A 23,576-nucleotide genomic window follows, 5' to 3' on the forward strand; every position below is an offset into this window, starting at 1 on the left:
ATTTGACACCATTTTGCCAACCATTGTTTTGATATAAGGGATCACACAACACATGCAAAGTCCAATCAGAATTAGGACTATAATAACTGGTGTCACCATTTTCAATAGTAACTGCCAACATGGTCCTGAAGTCAACCAGGACCAGGGATTCCACCGGTTCACGGCTAGGGTGTCTTTATGCATTGCATCACGAAGTTTATTCAGCTCTTCCAATGCGTCCTGCATATCCACTGAATGAATGGAGTCTGGGATGAAAGTACAGCATGTTGTGTTCAGCAGAGCACAAACTCCTCCCTGTGAACCATCAAGCAAGTCTAAAACCATGCGATTTTGCATCACCATGGTACGTAAAGCATCTATTTCAGTGTTTTGAGCTGCTACTATTTTTTCAGTTACATTCATGAACAGACCCAATCGATAATTCAGAGTTTCAATCATTAATGAATTTTTTCCCACTCCTATCCAGGGGAACAATGAATGTGCTATTTTATCTCCTACAGACCACAATTTTTTGGTCCTTTGGTACATCCGAGCCCCACATGTGATCATGTGGTAACACATCTGGGTATATCAATCTCCTCCGTCTGGTGCTGCCATTCTTCTCTGTGGAGGTCCTTGGCACTACCACATATGTATGGTCAGTCACCTGGGTAGGTGCACACACACCACCCCAATTTGGTGGGAGACTCATGTACAGTCTGGAACCACAAAGCCAATAGATGTCATCATACACCGGAGTACCATTTACAGGTGGTAGCAAAAACTTACTAACATAAGCACATGATTCATCCGTTCCCCATGGACAGGAGCCTGTATAATTACATCCCCGTCCAATGTGATGAAGATAAGTACCATCCACATATTATGTTTTGGCTAGGCTTAAATTATTTGATAAAACATACGTTGGGTACACAGACGTTTCTTAATTTTACCTACAGTTTTATTCCCTGTCCTGTAAAAGCAAATCGGGAATGGCCGTTGTGATGACAATTTAACGTGATGATATTTTTGCATTTCCCTTCAGTCTAGTCAATGGAGCAGCACTTGGGCACGCTTGTACGTCCTCTGTTGAAATCCCTATCATATAAGTGGTTGCACTGAGGCAAGTGGTGTTAGAACTGCCCCCGAAATACAGTTTGATTATGCATCCGTATGATAAGACATTCTGTCACCCTAGCAGGGTACGGTTTAGCCGTCAGAGCTGGGTGTGTTGAGGATATAGGTATTTGCGAATAAACATAACAATTAGTAACGTAATTCCATAGCCAATAAATGAACATATCTGTACCACATATTAGTATGGTATATATGAGGGTGTCCATCTGTCTCGTTCACATTATGAATAAACATCTTCTGACGTTGCTTGCGTTGTTCTCTGGCTCGGTCCACAGTGAGCTGCAATTCTTGGGTCAACCACCAGGCCAGGAATCCGAGGAGCACGAAACACACTAAGATCACAACGCAACCGGCTGCCCTACCAACAGTCCGGCAGCGGCGGCGCTGAGCACGCCGCTCCGGGGTCTGCTGTAGTTCAGTCATGATTGCTAGGATACAGTGTTGTTAACCACCTCACCTAATAGTGCAAGGATCTCCCTGCTTCACTGGCATTGAGACAATCTATTGCTAATTAAATAGACTCCCTTTGTAGCCAGACTTCCCCTTACACTGTGGAAGCAGCCAACACACGCTGTATCTTACAGTGACTTAGATGTATCCACGTTGATTTCTCCGCTATCTTTACTGCAGTTGGTGTTGTTAACAGCACTTGGTATAGACCTTCCCAACGAGGACTGGACTCTGATGAACACCCAGTCTCCTGGCTAGACTACTGGAAGGCCGTCCTGTGGAAGATCAAAATTATTCGGCAGTAAATGTGTTTAAGTTATCTCTTTCTGTGTTAATGTCTTTTTCATAAAATTTGCTAATGTTTGTTCCTCATCTGCTGTTTTAGTATCCATGTCAAAATTGGTAGACGATATGGTCGTCCATAAAGTATCTCAAATGGTGTTAACCCTGATGGTGTTGGTGTTATTCTCATATACAATTTTACTAGGTCCAACATTCAATCCAGGTTCGTTTTGTCTCTTCTATACATTTCCTTAATCTTATTTTTATTGTGCCCTTTGTCCTTTCCACCAATCCGGCACTGTGTGGTTGATAAGCACAATGATTTTTGAGATTGACCTGTAGCGCTTCTCCTACGTATTGCACTATTGTATTAACAAATGCGCTCCATTATCTGAATAAACTGTTTCTGGTATTCCAAATCGTGGAATGATGTCTTTGCACAATGCCTTAGCCACTGTAAGTGCATCTGCATGTTTTGTAGGGAACAATTCTACCCATTTTGAGAAGGCATCAATTATGACTAAACAAAATTCCTTCCCTTCATGTTTACTCAGCTGTATATAATCCATATGAATCACTTGAAAGGGATATTGTGGTGTTGGAAATTTGCCTCTTTGGGGTCTCAAATTGCCTTGTGAGTTGTGTTTTGCACATGTCATGCATGCTCTACAATGCTGTTTTGCATATGCATCGAACCCATAAAGACAAAAAATAGATTGCAATTGCGATATCATACCCCCTGATGAGACATGCGTCACGCCATGGCTCATAATAGCTGCCCATTTAAACATATTTTTTGGCAATATGGGTTTCTTTTGTGGTCATATCCGGAGGGGTGTCATATAGGAGAAAAATAGAAAGAGCTGTTGCCGCCTTTGCGGTTTTGTCAGCAACGTCATTTCCTTTTGAAACACTGTCAGAGCCTTTGGTGTGAGCCGCACATTTGCATATAGCAATTTGGTTAGGCAATTTCACAGCGTACTGAAAGCGTACTGGCTGTCTGTATAAATTGATACAGCCGTACCTTTAAACAGATAGCAAGCTGCAGTTAAAGCAACTAATTCAGCTGCTTGTGCTGAAAATGAGGATGGCAATGAAGCAGAATCCAATACTTCTGAATTTGTGACAACAGCATATCCAGATTGTGTTTGTCCATAAGCGTTTTTAGTGGAAGAACCATCCACATACACAATTGTACTGTTTGGGATGGGTGTGTCCTGGAGGTCTGGGCGTGCTTTCGTACAGACCGTAGCTACATCAAGACAATTGTGCGGCTCACCATCCTCAGGTAAAGGTATCAATGTGGATGGATTCAATGTTGTACAGCGCTCTACCGTAAGATGTGGTTGTGATAATAGCAAGGACATGCACGAAAGATGTCTTGCTGGGGACAAAAGGCTCATGTTTGTCTGCAACAGAAGTGCAGAGACTGCATGTGGAACTTTCAATGTCAGCTGATGGAATAGAACAACATTACTGCTACTTTGAACAGCCATAGAGGCTGCAACAACAGCCTGTACGCATGGTGGTAAAGCACTTGCTACTGCATCCAATTTAGATGAGTAGTAGGCAACCGGCCTCAATTTTGAGCCATACACTTGAACCAAAACACTAGTCATGAACTTATTCTTACAATCAACTGTTTGAATGAACGGTTTACTATAATCTGGTAGTGCCAAAACTGTGGATGACACTAATGTTTGTTTTACTTTTACAAAGGCTTCCTCAGCATCTCTGTTCCATTCCAACACGGTTGACATTGAAATATCATCTTTGTACATCAAATCAGAAAGTGGACTAGTCAACTCTGCATAGCAAGGAATCCATGCCCTGCAGTAATTGTCAATCCAAGAAATGACATCATCTGCTTTTTGGTTTGTGGTTTTGGAGCGTGCAAAATTGCTTCCTTCCTGTCAGACAGGATCGTGCGCCCTGTGGCTGATAATTCATGTCCTAAATATTTTACTTTATCCCTACACAACTGAACTTTGTTTTACTCACTTTGTGGCCATTATCAAATAAGAAACATAATAATGCTACTGTGTCAATTATGCAATTTTCTCGTGTGTCAGAGGCAATCAAAATGTCATCAACATACACCAATAGTTGGCTATCTGCCGGTGGAACGAAATTAGCTAAACATGCTGACATGACTTGAGAATAAATAGTTGGGCTCTCTGCGTAACCCTGCGGTAATCTGGTGAATGTATATCGTTGTCCTTTAAAGGTAAAAGCAAACCAGAATTGACTATCTGGATGTACTGGTACAGAGGAAAAAAAAAAATGCATTACTGATATCTATTACAGAAAAACAACTAGAATTTAATCTCAATGAGCTTAACAGTGTGTGTGGATCTGGGACACATGGAGCTCTTTTTACTACAGCAGCATTTACTGCCTGCAGATCTTGAATCATTCTCCATCCCACTGAGGGCGGAGCCTTTTTTTACAGGAAATATGGGTGTGTTACATGGTGAATCTGGACATGGCACTATTACTCCTGCTGTTAATAAATTCTCTATTACTGGCCTGATTCCTTCAATTGCATCAGGTTTCAATGGATACTGTCTTACACATGGTCTGTATTCTGTTTTTGGTCTTATAACTACAGGTTGTGCATTTTTTTAATCAGTCCTACGTCTGAAGGACCTGTTGTCCACAATCCTGACGGTACTGAAGAGAGAAGAGCATCCTCTTCAGGACTCAACTGAAACACTCAGGATTGTGAAGTGGACACATCAATGTGTGTTCCAGCTGTTAGCACCAATGAGACATTAACTGGCACTTTATACAACTTGGTTGATGGACTGAACTCCGTTCGTGGTCCAACTCTGCTCCAATCAGTGGCTGACAAAGCTGTTATGACTGTCAGTCCCAATTCTTGCCATTCTGTCAAATATGGCTTACAAAGTGACACATGTAATGGCAATACCTGTGAATCTCAATTTTAAAACATCTTCAGTGGCACCTGTTACTGTTATGACAGCTGTTGAGTTGCCATCATGAATCAAATCGGTCATTGTCAGCTTCACAGGTGAAATATTTTTCAATTTGTTTTCATACACTGGTGTTCCTGGCAATATGCCACTATGGACTCTAAATACACTCTCAAATCTGCATCTAAACTCTGTCCATGGCTCTCCTTCTTTCTGAGTTGTCCTGGTAATTTCAGTATAATTTATCTTTGGTCCTAACACTCCTTTCGCACGTGTAATCATAGCTTCCACTCTTGTTTTCAAGACTGGATCATCATGTGGCAATGGTACGCCATCCTGGTCTGCAGGATTCCAGTCTCCGCGTATCTGACTCCATTTAGGGCCACATGCTTTCATCCACACCTGTTGGACTTCAGGTCCACTAAGGTGGTAAGAACTTCTAATGTTTTCTATATCCTGCATAAATCCCTCAATATCGACATGTGGCGATGGTATCATGTCGACTGCTGCTTTGATATCATCAGCATTCCATGTTCGATATACGAGCATGGTTGATCGCTGTCCTGCTGTTCCTGCACGAGGATTTGGTACTCCCTGGTCACTGTGTTCCACCATGGGAGGGGCTGTAGGCACTTTCGCTTGACTGCGTGTTTGTGGTTTTTCTGGTTTTTCTCTTTTTACCTTAGGTTTTACTGCCAAATCATACTGTGGTGGCGGTACATCGTCATCCTCTGGTAGAGGAGATAAAGGTCTCTTTGTCACCGACGATCCAGCCGGCGGTGGTTGTTGAGGCTGTTCTGGCTCTCTGTGCTGAATTATCACATCTTCTTCTGCCTTACCTACAGCTTTCTTTTTCCTCGCTTTCTCTAATCATCGCTTCTCTGCTCCTTTCTGTCTGTTCTCTGCTTCCTCCTCCCAAAATGCCACTAAATCTGCCCCTACTTTCTGCATCTTTTTCTCATCACCTTTATGTTTCTGTTCTAACTCCTTCTTTAGCTTTTGTATGCTGATCAGGTTCAGTCGTCCGTCAAAGTCATGTTTATTTATCCAGGTCTCCAATTTCTTTGTTGTTTTTGGATTTTTTGCTTCCATAAATTTCCAGTCGTCAGTTGATAAATTTCCCTTATTTATAGACGTCTTACCCCCCATTTTTATTATCCCTTGTTATAATTTGGACTTCAGACGGGGGCACACCTAGGGTGTTCTAAATCTGAAGTTTTCACACTTTCTTTGGACGTGACAATCAATTTGCCGTCGTGTGGTTGATTCCTTTCACCTCCCCGTAGGAAGCGGAATCACTTGCCTGCTGCTTCCACACGCACGGTTGTCACTAACGTTGTCCAAAGTATTACACTTTCACACAGTTATTTACACTTACACAAAACACTATTTACACATAGAAACACTTTAATAATCGTACGCGTATTCTTACGCCAGGGGAGCTCGCCCTCCCGTGAAATTTAACTAATGTCCTGCATTAGGGGACTCCGCCGTCCCTGCCAGATTTAACTGCTTTTTTACAGTGCACATATTCCTACCCGGGATTTCCTTTACGTATTAAAACAGAGGAGTCCGTACCCTCCTTACAGAGTTTAACTGCTTTGCATTAACAGACGATTCTGTATCATCGCTTACGGAGTTTAACTGTTTTATGTGATCACTTTTATCCCCTACCGGTACGCGTATTAAAACAGAGGAGTCCGCACCCTCCTTACAGAGTTTAACTGCTTTGCATTAACAGACGATTCTGTATCATCGCTTGCGGAATTTAACTGTTTTATGTGATCTGATCACCACTCACTCAGTACTGTTTACAAAGAAATTTTACTCACTGACTCGACTTCCTGTCTGTCTTCTTCGGGAAAATCTCGTCAACCAGACGATGCCAACGGTGGTCGACAATTGCAGACACGATCAATCGATCGATCGGACCTTGGCCAAGGATTTACGTCTGGACTTGACGACCTCCGCTGGACACCTCCGGTGTTGTTGAGATCCCGGACGAGCCCCCAGTCAATGTTGGGTATTTTCTCCTCCAAACATTTTTAAAACCTTTAACAAGACAAACAGAGTCAAGAAACACCAGTGAGACAGAAAGTCAAATTTTACGCGCGGAGTGCGGCCAGGCTATACACCAAGGCTACACTAAAGTCTGGCCTGCTTTTCCGCTCTTTTTATTAAGAGACGCCCTCATCACATAAACAAGAAACTTGTCCTAAGGGTGGGGGTGATGACGCAAGACAAGTTTCTTCCCATAACATAAACGCATACGTCAATAAGTGCAGCTGTAAGGAAGAACACTTTCAGGTCAGCACATCTCGTTCGTCTGTTGCAGGTATCAGCTGTTCTGCATCTGCCTGAAGTGTCCTGTCTTTCACACTCCTTCACACTAAACACCACATCACAATAGTCAAAATGTTCTCTTACTCCCAGTCGTTAGAGGCTGCGAAAACAAAGTTATATTATAATAATAAGTACATCCAGCCCTTCATTCCCAGCTCAGATTGACCCCAGAGTGCTAAAACAAAATTGAATTCTCAGGATTGCATTAAGACAGGTGCAAAACAGCACATCTCCGTTCTCATGAGAAAGAAGACAAAGCTAAAACAAGGTTGAATAACACGTACATTCTCAGGGTGAAGTGCAAAACAGCACAACACCGTTCTCCTGAGAAAGAAGACAAATGTACAAATGTTTAACAGTGATAACATATATACAAAATCCTTAACACAGTGCGCTCCCAGCAGCACAAACGGTCCGGAGCCAGAACAGTTCGGACCCAAGGACCCCGCCGACACCCCCCAGGTGGCCGCGACCAACCGAGTCTGTGAAAGAAGAAACCATAATGTGAGTCCACCACTCCACACACAGAGAGACCACTCAAAGGTGTACATAATCAGCAAACACTTCCTGGCTTAATCACCAATCAGCTTCCCACCCTGCAGGCATGGAACACCCAGTTCAATTCTCCACTGCAGTGGAAGCTGATTAAACGACTAACATAACAGCTCAATATAATAAGGTGTGAGGGACACCACATCTACTGACTGTACTCATGTTAGTCACAAAACCTAAAGTACCTCAGGAAGTGTGCTGACGAGCGTGAGACCTCACCCCCTCCTCTTTCACAGACCATGGCATCAAACCTGGTACGGTCTCTGCGTCCATGATGATGAGATGGTTCTCCAAACGTCGATCTCACCCGTCTGGTCACAAGGTCGAGTCTCTGGCAAATACACACTGTGTACTCCAGACTTAAATGCAACCATGCCCCAATCCATACAAATGCACCACAGCTGTGAGTCCTGACGAGCTGCACATGACCAGCCTCAGGTGATCAGGGTGATGTCCTGATAACTCAGCCACACATCAGCCACTCAGTCCTGAACAGTGATGCCGGTAACGCGTTACTCTAATCTGACCACTTTTTTTAGTAACGAATAATCTAACGCGTTAATCTTTCCAAATCAGTAATCAGATTAAAGTTACTTCTCCATGTCACTGTGCGTTACTATTATTTTTCATTGTGGGTCGATAGCAGCATTAAACTTGGTCCGTGGGCAGGGGGTCGGGGTTCGACTGAACTGCCCACTTTCAGTGAGCTGTGAGCTTATCATCCGCGTTTTTTTGCAGCTGCTCGACTCGTCGTCACCTCTTAAAGCACGGTGATCAGCACACCTGCACTGAGCTTTACAAAGACATATTTATACTTTTTTTCCTCCTTTATTTAGAGCTGAGCTGAGCCGCTCCGTATCTGCACGTTAAAACAGCTGATCCTCCGCAACGCGTCAACAACTAACACTATTTTCCACTCAAATGCACCTAAACTCTCTTTCTGAGGACCACATGATGCGAAAACACAATAAAACTTTCTTACCTGTAAATCTGGTCACGTTTTCTGCATAAATAAATGTTATCCATTCTTTGTGCTCAAACGCCAAAGCAGGGGCGAATCCAGATGGAATGGGGGCGTGGGGGAGGGATGTGCCCCCCTCACAACACCCCTAGATTAAAGGTCCAGTTTTGAAGCCTTTTTTTACTGCAACTACTAATACTACTTAAAATAATATTAATTTCGACAAGTAAAATATTTAGAGAGAATTTAAATGTTAGAAAAATGCTAGAATGAATTTAATAGTTACATTTATAAACAATGTAGGTTCGAAATTGCAAGTTTTACTGTTACAGTGCTGTCAACAGTTAAATATGAGGTCAAGAAAGAGGTCTTTATTTTACTTTTTATAAAACAAGTATTTATTTTCATTGAAGTCAAGAAAGGGTGACTATAAAGTAACTTTTGGCAAAACAGGTATCATTGTCATGTTGAGGTGGCAGAGGGTTGTTGTCGGCAGGTGGGAAAAGTAACTAAAAAAGTAACTAGTAATCTAACTTAGTTACTTTTACAATTGAGTAATCAGTAAAGTAACTAAGTTACTTTTTCAAGGAGTAATCAGTAATTGGATTACTTTTTCAAAGTAACTGTGGCAACACTGGTCTTGAACGCATGCCACCTGGAAGGAAAAACAGAAGACAGAAACAAAAGCCAGCCAGGCACCCCAGCCACACAACAGCACTACTATTATTCTGAACACTCCTGTACGTTTCATTTAATATGACAACCAAGTTATTACAACTTACTCCTGCAAAAACAATTGAGGGATTATTCTTTGTCAAATGGGATTTTCTCCATAATACATTTTGATAGTATAAGCCTTCTCATGAACCTTTCAAAAATTCAGGACTGCTTAAAAATATCCAGTAAACAGTTTTTTGTTATTGCAATTACTGAGACTTGGTTGAGAGAGGAGCTGGTTTACTCTGTCCAGCTTGAGGAATATGATTTTTTTTTGCCACAAATAGGATGAAAAAAATGGTGTGGTGGTGTAACACTTTATGTATGTTCAAATTATCAAAGTGAAATTATACAAAACATATCATTTTCTTTGGAAAATATTATGGAATGTGTCACAGTGGAAATTAAATGTGAAAAATCAAAAAACATAATCATAAGCTGTGTTTATAGAGCTCTGGGATCAAATATAGATATTTTCATGGATAAATTGACTTAAATGGACAACATAATTAATAATAATAATAAACTTTTATTTGTCTGTGGAGACTTTAATATAGATTTCCTGAATCCACATGGTCAGTTACAAATAACAGAATTCATAAATTCTGTGTTTTTATGGGATTGTGTTGAGTGATCACACATCCAACTAGGATAACTACGAAGACATCAACAATATATTAACAAACGCTACTGTAGGGAACATAACAGGTGGACTACTCATTAGTGACATCAATAATCATTTGCTGGTTTTCGTAGCTTTCAAGTCATCAGTTAATAAAAATGATCAAAAGGGGAAAAAAAACTGATGTTACTATTGAGAACCTCAGAAGGGACTCCAGAATGCATGTAAAAAGTTTTTTGTTTTTTTTTGTACAAGCAGTTTATAAAATTCAGAACAAAAGAAGCTGAAAGAAAATATAAGACATACAAAAACAAATTAACGAACATCATGCGATTGTGTAAGAAGCAGTATTACTGCGATTTATTGGAAAAAATAAAACTAACATTAAAGGCACTTGGAAGCTTTTAAATGAAATCATTAAAAAGAAAAAAGTTGTTAAAGACTAGCCATCTTATTTTCATACAGATTCTGACAAAATCTTAAAAGAAGATAAAGTTATTGCTGATCATTTCAATAATTATTTTGTTAATGTGGGTAAAAACTTATCAAATTCAATTGTATTCTCAAAAACGTGCTCTTTGGACAACAGCAAAACAATTAATACAACTCTGGATTCAATGTATATTAAAGAAATAGATGAAAAATAAATTATTAACATAGTTCATAACCAAAAGGGAAAAATCAACTGACAGTGACAACCTTGATATGTTTTTGATAAAAATATTATTAATTGTTTTGTTAAACCCTTGACTTATATTTGTAATTTGTCATTGATGGCTGGGAAATGTCCTTCCAAAATGAAAATAGCTAAGGTGATACCACTGTTCAAATCTGGTGACAAACATGTCTTTTCAAACTACAGGCCAATCTCATTGTTACCACAGCTTTCAAAAATTCTGGAAAAGATATTTGTAAAAAGGTTGAATGATTTCATAACGAAACATCATATCCTCAGTGAACAGCAGTATGGTTTTTGAAAAAATCGTACTACTTCACTGGCTTTAACTGATTTTGTTGAACAAGTTACAAATGCAATAGAGAAGAAGAAATACACTGTAGGAGTTTTCTTTGATTTGCAGAAAGCATTTGATACCATATATCACACTTTACTATTGGACAAATTACAGAAATATGGTATTAGAGCACTGGTCCTTGATTGGACAGCTAGCTACTTACGCAACAGGTATAAGTGTGTCCATTTTGGGGGGATAAATTCAGAATTTTTGAGGATTACATGTGGGGTGCCCCAGGGTTCAGTCCTTGAGCCGTTACTGTTTCTATTGTATATTAATGATATAGGTTTGGTTTCCAAGTCTGTGAGATGTATTTTGTCTGCTGATGATATGACTGTGTTTGGTAGTGGGGATCATTTGGACATGATGGAGAGGGACTACAAAAATTTAAATACTGGTTTCATTCAAATAAACTATTGCTTCATTTCGGTAAAACAAAATGTATTATATTCAGAAATAAGCCCAGGAACTTAAGTAGAAACGTATTATTGAATAATGCTGACATTGAAATAGTAACTGAAACCAACTTTCTTGGAGTTTTTATCAATGATAAATTAAGTTGGAAAATAAAATAAAATAAATTATGTTATATCCAAAATCTCAAAAGTTATCGCGATTCTGTACAAAGCACAATACTTCCTCTCCCAGCATTCGTTGGTCACACTGTATCATTCATTGCTTGTCCCATACATGACCTACTGCATTGAGGTTTGGGGAAACACATATAAAGCAAATACAAACTCAATATTTCTGTTACAAAAGAAAGCTATAAGAGTTATAAGTAAAAAACCATATCGTGAGCCAACAAACCCACTGTTTGCTTGTTTACACATTTTGAAATTCTGGGACTTGGTTGATTATATTACAATACAGACCATGTATAAAGTTAACAATAAACTCTTGCCTCAACATGTCCAGGAACTGTTTAAAATGAGGGAGTCATGTTATCATCTGAGAGGAACATTAGTATTTGACAGCTTAAAGATTCGAACTACTGTAAAAAGTCACTGTATCTCTGTAAAAGGTGTTAAAATCGAGAATAACTGTTCTGATAGTATTAAATGATCTGGTACTTTGGCTGGCTTGAAAAGACTTTATAAAAACAATGTAATTACTTATTATAGTACGATAAATTAGGTTAAGTGACTTTGTTATTGTTCTTCTGTTTTATCTGTGCATTATACTGCTGTTTGTTCTGCTGTGCACAGATATTTTAGTTTACTGATTAATCTATATTGTCTTTCTTTTCTTATTCTTTCTTTTTTGGTATTTGTTTTTATGAGTGTACACATATGTGTATATAGCAACTGGTGAAAGGGGGGTGCTTATAAGCTTTTGCTTCAGCATGCACCCTTTCAGCTGCACAAAACTGGGAAATTATTTGAGTTTTTGTATTCTTTTGTTTTGTTTTATGAGAGATTCTTTTGTTAAGTGTGTGTGTGTGTGTGTGTGTGTGTGTGTGTGTGTGTGTGTGTGTGTGTGTGTGTGTGTGTGTGTGTGTGTGTGTGTGTGTGTGTGTGTGTGTGTGTGTGTGTGTGTGTGTGTGTGCACGCGCTGAATAAAAATTCAGTCATTCATTCATACATTGCTGCATTCATCTTTCCCTCAATCCTGACTAGTCTCCCAGTTCCTGTTGCTGACAAACATCCCCACAGCATGATGCTGCCACCACCATGCTTCACTGTAGGGATGGTGCCTGGCTTCCTCCAAACATGACACCTGACACTCACACTATAGAGTTCTATCTCTGCCTCATCAGACCAGAGAATTGTTTCTCATGATCTGAGACTTCTTCAGGTGCCTTTTGGCAAACTCCAGGTGGGCTGCTATGTGCCTTTTACTAAGGAGGGGTTTCCATCTGGCCACTCTACCATACAGGCCTGATTGATGGATTGCTACAGAGATGGTTGTTCTTCTGGAAGGTTCTTCTCTCTAGACAACGCTGGAGCTCTGACAGAGTGACTATCGGGTTTTTGGTTCTCCAATGATCGTTCTGTTTAGACAGCCAGCTCTAGGAAGAGTCCTGGTGGAGCTGAACTTCTTCAATTTATGGATGATGGAGGCCACTGTGCTCATTGGAACCTTCAAAGCAACAGAAATGTTTCTGTACCCTGCCCCAGTTTTGTGCCTCGAGACAATCCTGTCTCAGAGGTCTACAGACAGTTCCTTTGACTTCATGCTTGGTTTGTGCTCTGACATGCACTGTCAACTGTGGGACCTTATATGTAGACAGGTGTGTGTTTTTCCAAATCATGTACAATCAACTGAATTTACTCCACGTGGACTCTTACAATTAAGCTGTAGAAACATCTCAAGCATGATCAGTGGAAACAGGATGCACCTGTGCTCAATTGTACGCTTCATGGCAAAGGTTGTGAATACTTATGTACACGCGATTTCTGAGTTTTTTATTTTTAACAAATTTGCAAAAATCTCCAAAAAAAAACTTTTTTTGCATTGTCATTATGGGGTATTGTGTGTAGAATTTTGAGGAAAAAATGAATTTCATAAATTTTTGAATAATGTTGTAGCATAAAAATGTAGAATACTTTCTAGATGCACTGTAGTTAGAATGAAAACCTGAAGATTGTATCTGCAGGAAGACACAATCAAATGAATAGCTTTAACTTAAATCTTAGGGGTTTTTATGACAATTTGTAAGCATTATAAAAATGTATTTATGATATAAAAATTTCCAGTGTTACGTCAATCATTTCAGTGCTGGTGTTCTCTTATAACCACCTCTCTCTCTGTGTCTTGCACTTCCTCCCCCTGATTCCAGCAGCCGTTCCTGGAAGTGAAAGTTCTGGAGACGACCAAACGTTCTCGGAGAAACCTTGGACTGGACTGTGATGAACACTCCACTGAATCACGCTGCTGTCGCTACCCGTTGACGGTGGATTTCGAGGCATTCGGCTGGGACTGGATAATTGCCCCCAAACGCTACAAAGCCAACTACTGCTCCGGCCAGTGCGAGTATATGTTTATGCAGAAATACCCGCACACACATCTGGTGCAGCATGCCAACCCTCGAGGGTCAGCGGGGCCTTGCTGTACCCCAACCAAGATGTCCCCCATTAACATGCTGTACTTCAATGACAAGCAGCAGATCATCCATGGAAAGATTCCCGGGATGGTAGTGGATCGATGTGGCTGCTCTTAGGCTGTAGGGGAGACAAACACTTGTGTACAGCCACCATTGCATCACAGCACCCAAAACCCTTACAGAGTGCTTCTCCGGCACCAGAATTCACTCCTGTGCACCAGATTTCACTTTTATTCAGCCACAAAACACATCACTGGGTTTTTATCCACTTTTCAGTAATTAAATTAACTGTAAATGGGAAAAACAGGTTATAAAATGGAATATGTATCAGAAAATAGCTGAATGAGAGAAGTGCGGGACATTATGAATGACTTAAAGAGTTCTACTTATGGAGCAGCTTCAGAAAACTGTAAATGAAACAAACTATGTTATATAGTAAGTGTTAGTTTTGTGAAATTATTTTATTATTTTTTATTTTATTTTATTTTTTAAGAAAATGGCATCTTTGTGAAATGTCCAGGTTAGCAGATTAAAATAACAGAAGACATAAGCATTTACAAAGTTTTTAAAACAACTTCAGGCTTAAAGTGAACAGTTTAAATTACATATAAACATTGAACTGGTTAAGATTTGATCCAAAAAATAAATGTATTTGCCAAGGCAGCATGTTCAGAAATATCTTTAAATGCATATTGGACACCCCCCCACCCCACAAAAAAAACAAAAAAAACAAAAAAAACAACTCCCGATAAACAAAATGTGAGCTGTGGTCAATGTGTAAGTGAATACAAAATGTTATTTACAGATGTACAATGATGTATTCTAAAGATGTAAAGAGTCAAAAACATCCCAAACCAAACCCTCATTAACATAACACCCCAGTGTGACACTCTCAGCTATTTACAAAAAACATCCACTGTTGTTTTGATGTTTTAGTCATCATGTAAAACTCATGTAAAACTTAAAAAAAAAAAAGGAACAGGCAACATCTGTGAGTTTAACTTCATCATTAAGCTATTTCTGCTGATGTACATAACAATATAAACTTGCACACTGAAGTCTAAAACAGTGCTGTGATGGAGCACTCTGAAGTCTTTTGGCAGCATCTGGGAGAGGTTTCCTTCCTTCCTTCATCTATGAAACAAAGGAAAAAAGACTTTAACACATCCATTCCCCTGAATTCAATGTTTTAAACAGAGACATAAATGCACTCTTTCATAACTTGAAGAGGCCAGAGACTGAGTGTCAAACGGACTGACAGTTGCTGGTTATTTCTATGTCCTGAAGTCAAAACTGTGCTGGTACACTCAAACGGTCAAATGCCTTCATGAGCTACTGTTTTAAACAATTACTTCACTCGAAACAGAAATAATTACATTTACATCAGTGTTGTCTGGTTTCATTACAAGACACTTAAATCAATGAAGATACACATTAATCCTGTCAAGCCAGTTATTTTACTTTTTCTTGGTTCTGTAATGTATGAAAAGGAAAAAAATAAAATCTTTTAACTGCAGTACTGTACTCCTAAATAATACAGCTGATGCTGTACATTTTTGTACACCATGGAAAAAAATCTTTCACACTTATTTTTCTCCAACTTCACACATTTCATGTTGCCAAATATTTCACCTCAAGCTAATTTGAAGTTCTACTTTATTTCCAAAGTAGATTTATTTGAAAAATAATGATTCCGAAACAGATTTGTATGAGTTTTTATTTTAGTACATCCGATTTTCAGTGGATCAAAGTCTCTATATAGTTTGTTAGTATTTAGTGGTATTGTGTTTTAATTGGTTTAATTTCACAAAACTTACAAAATTTAGTTTCTACATACAGCAGTGTTCAGAATAATAGTAGTGCTATGTGACTAAAGAGATTAATCCAGGTTTTGAGTATATTTCTTATTGTTACATGGGAAACAAGGTACCAGTAGATTCTCACAAATCCAACAAGACCAAGCATTCATGATATGCACACTCTTAAGGCTATGAAATTGGGCTATTAGTAAAAAAAAAAAAAAAAAAAAAAAAAAAAAAAAAAAAAAGTAGAAAAGGGGGTGCTCACAATAATAGTAGTGTGGCATTCAGTCAGTGAGTTTGTCAATTTTGTGGAACAAACAGGTGTGAATCAGGTGTCCCCTATTTAAGGATGAAGCCAGCACCTGTTGAACATGCTTTTCTCTTTGAAAGCCTGAGGAAAATGGGACGTTCAAGACATTGTTCAGAAGAACAGCGTAGTTTGATTAAAAAGTTGATTGGAGAGGGGAAAACTTATACGCAGGTGCAAAACAATTATAGGCTGTTCATCTACAATGATCTCCAATGCTTTAAAATGGACAAAAAAAAAAACAGACACGCATGGAAGAAATGGAAAACAACCATCAAAAATGGATAGAAGAATAACCAGAATGGCAAAAGCTCACCCATTGATCAGCTCCAGGATGATCAAAGACAGTCTGGAGTTACCTGTAAGTGCGGTGATAGTTAGAAGACGCCTGTGTGAAGCTAATTTATGTGCAAGAATCCCCCGCAAAGTCCCTCTGTTAAATAAAAGATGTGCAGAAGAGGTTACAATTTGCCAAAGAACACATCAACTGGCCTAAAGAGAAATGGAGGAATATTTTGTGGACTGATGAGAGTAAAATTGTTCTTGTTGGGTCCAAGGGCCACAGACAGTTTGTGAGACAACCCCCAAACTCTGAATTCAAGCCACAGTTCACAGTGAAGACAGTGAAGTATGGTGGTGCAAGCATCATGATATGGGCATGTTTCTCCTACTATGGTGTTGGGCCTATATATTGCATACCAGGTATCATGGATCAGTTTGGATATGTCAAAATACTCGAAGAGGTCATGTTGCCTTATGCTAAAGAGGACATGCCCTTGAAATGGGTGTTTCAACAAGACAATGAAACCAAGCACAGTAGTAAATGAGCAAAATCTTGGTTTCAAACCAACAAAATTAATGTTTTGGAGTAGCCTGCCCAATTCCCGGACCTAAATCCAATTGAGAACTTCTGGGGTGACATGAAAAAAGCTGTTTCTGAAGCAAAACCAAGAAATGTGAATGAAATGTGGAATGTTCTTAAAGAATCTTGGAGTGGAATAACAGCTGAAAGGTGCCACAAGTTGGTTGACTCCATGCCTCGCAGATGTAAAGAAATCATGAAAAACTGTGGTTATACAACCCCTGGCAAAAATTATGGAATCACCGGCCTCGTAGGATATTCATTCAGTTGTTTAATTTTGTAGAAAAAAAGCAGATCACAGACATGACACAAAACTAAAGTCATTTCAAATGGCAACTTTCTGGCTTTAAGAAACACTATAAGAAATCAAGAAAAAAGATTGTGGCAGTCAGTAACGGTTACTTTTTTAGACCAAGCAGAGGAAAAAAATATGGAATCACTCAATTCTGAGGAAAAAATTATGGAATCACCCTGTAAATTTTCAACCCCCAAATTAACACCTGCATCAAATCAGATCTGCTCATTGACATTGACCCTATGCCATGACATTGACCCTATGTGTCTTTATGCAAGGAATGTTTTTGCAGTTTTTGCTCTATGGCAAGATGCATTATCATCTTGAAAAATGATTTCATCATCCCCAAACATCCTTTCAATTGTCCAAAATATCAACATAAACTTGTGCATTTATTGATGATGTAATGACAGCCATCTCCCCAGTGCCTTTACCTGACATGCAGCCCCATATCATCAATGACTGTGGAAATTTACATGTTCTCTTCAGGCAGTCATCTTTATAAATCTCATTGGAAAGGCACCAAACAAAAGTTCCAGCATCATCACCTTGCCCAATGCAGATTCGAGATTCATCACTGAATATGACTTTCATCCAGTCATCCACAGTCCACAGTTGCTTTTCCTTAGCCCATTGTAACCTTGTTTTTTTCTGTTTAGGTGTTAATGATGCCTTTCGTTTAGCTTTTCTGTATGTAAATCCCATTTCCTTTAGGCGGTTTCTTACAGTTCGGTCACAGACGTTGACTCCAGTTTCCTCCCATTCGTTCCTCATTTGTTTTGTTGTACATTTTTTGATTTTTGAGACATATTGCTTTAAGTTTTCTGTCTTGATGCTTTGATGTCTTCCTTGGTCTACCAGTATGTTTGCCTTTAACAACCTTCCCATGTTGTTTGTATTTGGTCCAGAGTTTAGACACAGCTGACTGTGAACAACCAACATCTTTTGCAACATTGCGTGATGATTTACTCTCTTTTAAGAGTTTCATAATCCTCTCCTTTGTTTCAATTGACATCTCTGGTGTTGGAGCCATGATTCATGTCAGTCCACTTGGTGCAACAGCTCTCCAAGGTGTGTTCACTCCTTTTTAGATGCAGACTAACGAGCAGATCTGATATGATGCAGGTGTTAGTTTTGGGGATGAAAATTTACAGGGTGATTCCATAATTTTTTCCTCAGAATTGAGTGATTCCATATTTTTTCCTCTGCTTGGTCTAAAAAAGTAACCGTTACTGACTGCCACAATCTTTTTTTCTTGATTTCTTATAGTGTTTCTTAAAGCCAGAAAGTTGCCATTTGAAATGACTTTAGTTTTGTGTCATGTCTGTGATCTGCTTTTTTTCTACAAAATTAAACAACTGAATGAACATCCTCCGAGGCCAGTGATTCCATAATTTTTGCCAGGGGTTGTACAACTAAATACTAGTTTAGTGATTCACAGGATTGCTAAAAAAAGCAGTTTGAACATAATAGTTTTGAGTTTGTAGCATCAACAGCAGATGGTACTATTATTGTGAACACCCCCTTTTCTACTTTTTTTACTAATAGCCCAATTTCATAGCCTTAAGAGTGTGCATATCATGAATGCTTGTGTTGGGGAAAGTGTAGTGACACGGATCGACAACAGGGGGCGCAAATGAACGGTCAATAGATGAGCCAAAAGGTAACAATTTAGTGTTGTGAATGTGCACAATGACTATACAGACAATCTCAGAATATGATAGCAGTCAACACACAAAGGTGACGTGTGGGCAGGCTTGAGGATAGAAGACGTCTGTCCTGAGAAGAGCCGGAACCACACGATTTCCGCCGCCACCGAACCTGGTGAATACTGGAGCCGCCAAGTCCCGAATTCCCAGGTGATCACCGTCCCCGACTGTCGGATCTGGTACTGCTGGTGAGGAGCACAAACAGTGAGATGTGGGTGTGTGCACACCCAGTAACAAAAACAGTCAGAAGGTGGAAAGTCACCTCCACCTCTAATCACACACTCGTGCAGCTCCTGTTAACCACTTATCTGGTTGGAGTGTGAAGCGAAGCCGTCGCTGATCACACCAAACGCCAATCCCACAGATAAGGAAACACTTACAGGAAAACAGCTGCAAAGAAGTTCAGACTATTAGTCAGTGTTTTCAGTTTAGCAGAGAATTACCTTCACAGGTAGATGATATCTCGGCAATGAGGTGGAGATGACGTCCGGGTTTTATGGAGTAGTATGATGAAGTGTAGATGGGTGACAGCTGTCATTAGATAATGAGTGACAGCTGTCACCCCCGGCTGTGTCCGTGGCGGCAGCGCCCTCTCGTGCCTGAAGCCCGCACTTCAGGCAGGGCGCCCTCTGGTGGTGGGCCAGCGGTACCTCCTCTTCTGGCGGCCCACACAACAGGACCCCCCCCCTCAATGGTCGCCTCCTGGCGCCCGACCAGGTTTATCCGGGTGTCGGCGGTAGAAATCGGCCAGGAGGGCCGGGTCCAGGATGAAGCTCCTCTTCACCCAGGAGCGTTCTTCGGGTCCATACCCCTCCCAGTCCACCAAATACTGGAACCCCCGGCCCATTCGACAGACGTCCAGGAGCCGGCGCACTGTCCAAGCCGGATCCCCGTCAATGATCCGGGCAGGAGGCGGCACCGGACCGGGAGCACAGAGGGGTGAGGTCAGGTGTGGTTTAATCTGGGAGACATGAAAAACAGGGTGGATCCGCAGTGAAGCCGGGAGCTGGAGCTTCACTGCAGCAGGACTGAGGATTTTGACGATCTTGAATGGTCCAATGAACCTGTCCTTCAGTTTGGGGGAGTCCACCTGCAGGGGAATGTCCTTGGTTGATAACCACACCTCCTGCCCGGGCTGGTATGCAGGGGCCAGGGACCGCCGGCGGTCTGCATGGGCCTTAGCCCTCGTCCGGGCCTTTAATAAGGCAGAACGGGCGGTGCGCCACACCCGACGGCACCTCCGCAGGTGGGCCTGGACCGAGGGCACACCGACCTCTCCCTCCACCATGGGAAACAATAGGGGCTGGTACCCCAGACACACCTCAAATGGGGAGAGGCCGGTGGCAGAAGACACCTGGCTGTTATGTGCATACTCGATCTAGGCCAGATGGTTACTCCAGGCCGTCAGGTGCGCGGATGTCACACAGCGGAGGGTCTGTTCCAACTCTTGGTTGGCCCGTTCTGCCTGTCCGTTCGTCTGTGGGTGGTACCCGGACGAGAGGCTCACGGTGGCCCCCAGTTCTCTGCAGAAACTCCTCCAGACTTGAGAGGAAAGCTGGGGACCATGATCCGAGACTACGTCAGTTGGTATCCCATGCAGACGGACGACGTGGTGGACCAGGAGGTCTGCTGTCTCCTGGGCCGTTGGGAGCTTCGGGAGGGCCACAAAGTGGGCCGGCTTGGAGAATCGGTCCACTATCGTGAGGATGGTGGTGTTGCCCTGGGACGGCGGGAGGCCCGTGACAAAATCCAGGCCGATATGGGACCAGGGGCGATGAGGCACAGGAAGCGGCTGGAGAAGTCCTTGGGACCTTTTGTGGTCTGCCTTGCCCCTGGCACAGGTGGTGCAGGCCTGGATATACTCCCGGACGTCGGCTTCCATAGACGCCCACCAGAAGCGCTGCCGGACAACTGCCACGGTCCTTCGCACCCCTGGATGACAGGAGAGCTTGGAACCATGACAGAAATCCAAGACTGCAGCTCTGGCTTCTGGTGGGACGTACATACGATTCTTCAGACCAGTTCCGGGGTCCGGGCTCCGTGCCAGGGCCTCCCGGACGGTCTTCTCCACGTCCCAGGTGAGGGTGGCCACGATAGTGGACTCCGGAATGATGGGCTCCGTGGATCCAACAGCACAGTTTTGACTTCGTCTTCGTGTACCCGGGACAAGGCATCCGATCTCTGGTTCTTGGTCCCGGGGCGATAGGTGATCCGGAAGTCAAAACGTCCGAAGAACAGTGACCAGCGGGCTTGCCTGGGGTTCAGCCGCTTGGCGGTCCTGTTATACTCCAGGTTCCGATGGTCAGTAAAAACCGTGAACGGCACAGACGCTCCCTCCAATAGGTGTCTCCACTCCTCAAGAGCCTCTTTCACCGCAAGGAGTTCTCGATTGCCGACGTCATAGTTCCGTTCCGCGGGGGTCAACCTGCGAGAAAAGTAGGCACACGGGTGAAGAACCTTATCGGTCTCCCCGCTCTGGGATAGCACGGCTCCTATCCCTGAGTCAGAGGCGTCCACTTCAACCACAAACTGGCGGCTAGGGTCGGGCTGCACCAGAACTGGTGCAGACGAGAACCGGCGTTTCAACTCCTTGAACGCGGCTTCGCACCAATCCGACCAGGTGAAGGGGACTTTTGGAGAGGTCAGGGCTGTCAGGGGGCTAACTACCTGACTGTAGCCCTTAATGAACCTCCTGTAGAAATTTGCAAAGCCGAGGAACTGTTGCAGCTTCCTACGGCTTGTTGGTTGGGGCCAATCTCTCACCGCCGCAACCTTGGCCGGATCAGGGGCGACGGAGTTGGAGGAGATGATGAACCCCAGGAAGGACAAAGAGGTGTGGTGAAACTCACACTTCTCGCCCTTCACAAACAGCCGGTTCTCCAAAAACTGCTGCAGGACCTGACGTACATGCTGGACATGAGTCTCAAGGTCCGGGGAAAAGATGAGTATGTCATCCAGATATACGAAGACGAATCGGTGCAGGAAGTCCCGCAAGACGTCATTTACCAAAGCTTGGAACGTCGCGGGGGCGTCGGTGAGGCCGAACGCCGCGGTGCGCACGGAAGCCCAGGGCGCGGGCCCGGGTGGAGCCGCTGCGGGTGCGGATCTTGGTGGTAGTAGCAAATATTCAAACGAGAACTTTGAAGGCCGAGATATCCTGTTGGGGAAAGTATAGTGACACTGACCCACAACAGGGGGCGCAAATGAACGGTCAATAGATGAGCCAAAAGGTAACAATTTAATGTTGTGAATGTGCACAACGACTATACAGACAATCTCAGAATATGATAGCAGTCAATACACAAAGGTGACGTGTGGGCAGGCTCGAGGATAGAAGACGTCTGTCCTGAGAAGAGCCGGAACCACACGATTTCCGCCGCCACCGAACCTGGTGAATACTGGAGCCGCCAAGTCCCGAATTCCCAGGTGATCACCGTCCCCGACTGTCGGATCTGGTACTGCTGGTGAGGAGCACAAACAGTGAGATGTGGGTGTGTGCACACCCAGTAACAAAAACAGTCAGAAGGTGGAAAGTCACCTCCACCTCTAATCACACACTCGTGCAGCTCCTGTTAACCACTTATCTGGTTGGAGTGTGAAGCGAAGCCGTCGCTGATCACACTAAACGCCAATCCCACAGATAAGGAAACACAGGAAAACAGCTGCAAAGAAGTTCAGACTATTAGTCAGTGTTTTCAGTTTAGCAGAGAATTACCTTCACAGGTAGATGATATCTCGGCAATGAGGTGGAGATGACGTCCGGGTTTTATGGAGTAGTATGATGAAGTGTAGATGGGTGACAGCTGTCATGAGATAATGAGTGACAGCTGTCACCCCCGGCTGTGTCCGTGGCGGCAGCGCCCTCTCGTGCCTGAAGCCCGCACTTCAGGCAGGGCGCCCTCTGGTGGTGGGCCAGCAGTACCTCCTCTTCTGGCGGCCCACACAACATGCTTGGTCTTGTTGGATTTGTGAGAATCTACTGAATCTACTGGTACCTTCTTTCCCATGTAACAATAAGAAATATACTCAAAACCTGGATTAATCTTTTTAGTCACATAGCACTACTATTATTCTGAACACTACTGTAAATTCAACCATTATAATGTCAGTTTATTTTTGAAACGTTGCAAAAGTACAGATCATTTTATTGAAGAGATCATATTTACCTGGGGGGATTCCTTAATAGTATTTTGGTTTCATTTTAAAGCTGTTTACAAGAGGAAGCATGTGTGCACACGCATGAAGTTTTGAAATGACCAGAAATGACCTTTCACCTTGAGTGATGCACGTACACGGGGCCTGTATGCTAACACCCGAAAGATGTCTTGTACTTCACTTCAGAGGTGATGTCTGGTTTGAAAAACTATGTTTTTAGATTTAGAAGTGTTTATTTCTTGCTAACGTTCAAAATGTCGTTCGCCAGCAAAACAAAACTCCGCCATGTTTAGCTACACGCTGTCCCTGGTAGTGTGAGCGTGCACGGTGGTCGAGGCGTGCAAAAGCACATTTCATATAGCACCAAAATTACACGCTAAAAAGAACTATTGCAAGGCAAATGAAACA

At 42.2% G+C, this 23,576-nt stretch overlaps 1 protein-coding gene and 1 long non-coding RNA gene across 3 annotated transcripts in view; one reads left to right on the forward strand and one right to left on the reverse strand.

Moving 5' to 3' along the window:
- Positions 1 to 14,667, forward strand: part of LOC117507080 (growth/differentiation factor 11-like) — a 243,627-nt gene extending 228,960 nt beyond the window's left edge. The window contains exon 3 of one of the 2 annotated variants that reach the window (XM_034166841.1): positions 13,775 to 14,667. In XM_034166841.1, the coding sequence (XP_034022732.1) occupies positions 13,775 to 14,155 (381 nt within the window). In that variant the 3' untranslated portion in view covers positions 14,156 to 14,667. The remainder of the gene's footprint in view (positions 1 to 13,774) is intronic. The other variant, XM_034166842.1, reaches the window with a different exon arrangement.
- Positions 14,668 to 20,009: 5,342 nt separating this feature from the next.
- On the reverse strand, positions 20,010 to 22,082 carry LOC117507083. The gene is made up of 3 exons (XR_004559614.1): positions 22,060 to 22,082; positions 20,932 to 20,935; positions 20,010 to 20,019 (listed from the first exon to the last, which is right to left on the reverse strand). It is a non-coding gene; the product is annotated as an uncharacterized LOC117507083 (long non-coding RNA).
- Between the last annotated feature and the right edge of the window lie 1,494 nt (positions 22,083 to 23,576).

This window comes from Thalassophryne amazonica, chromosome 3 (assembly GCF_902500255.1).
Source record: "Thalassophryne amazonica chromosome 3, fThaAma1.1, whole genome shotgun sequence".
In the NCBI taxonomy this organism is placed as follows: domain Eukaryota; kingdom Metazoa; phylum Chordata; class Actinopteri; order Batrachoidiformes; family Batrachoididae; genus Thalassophryne; species Thalassophryne amazonica.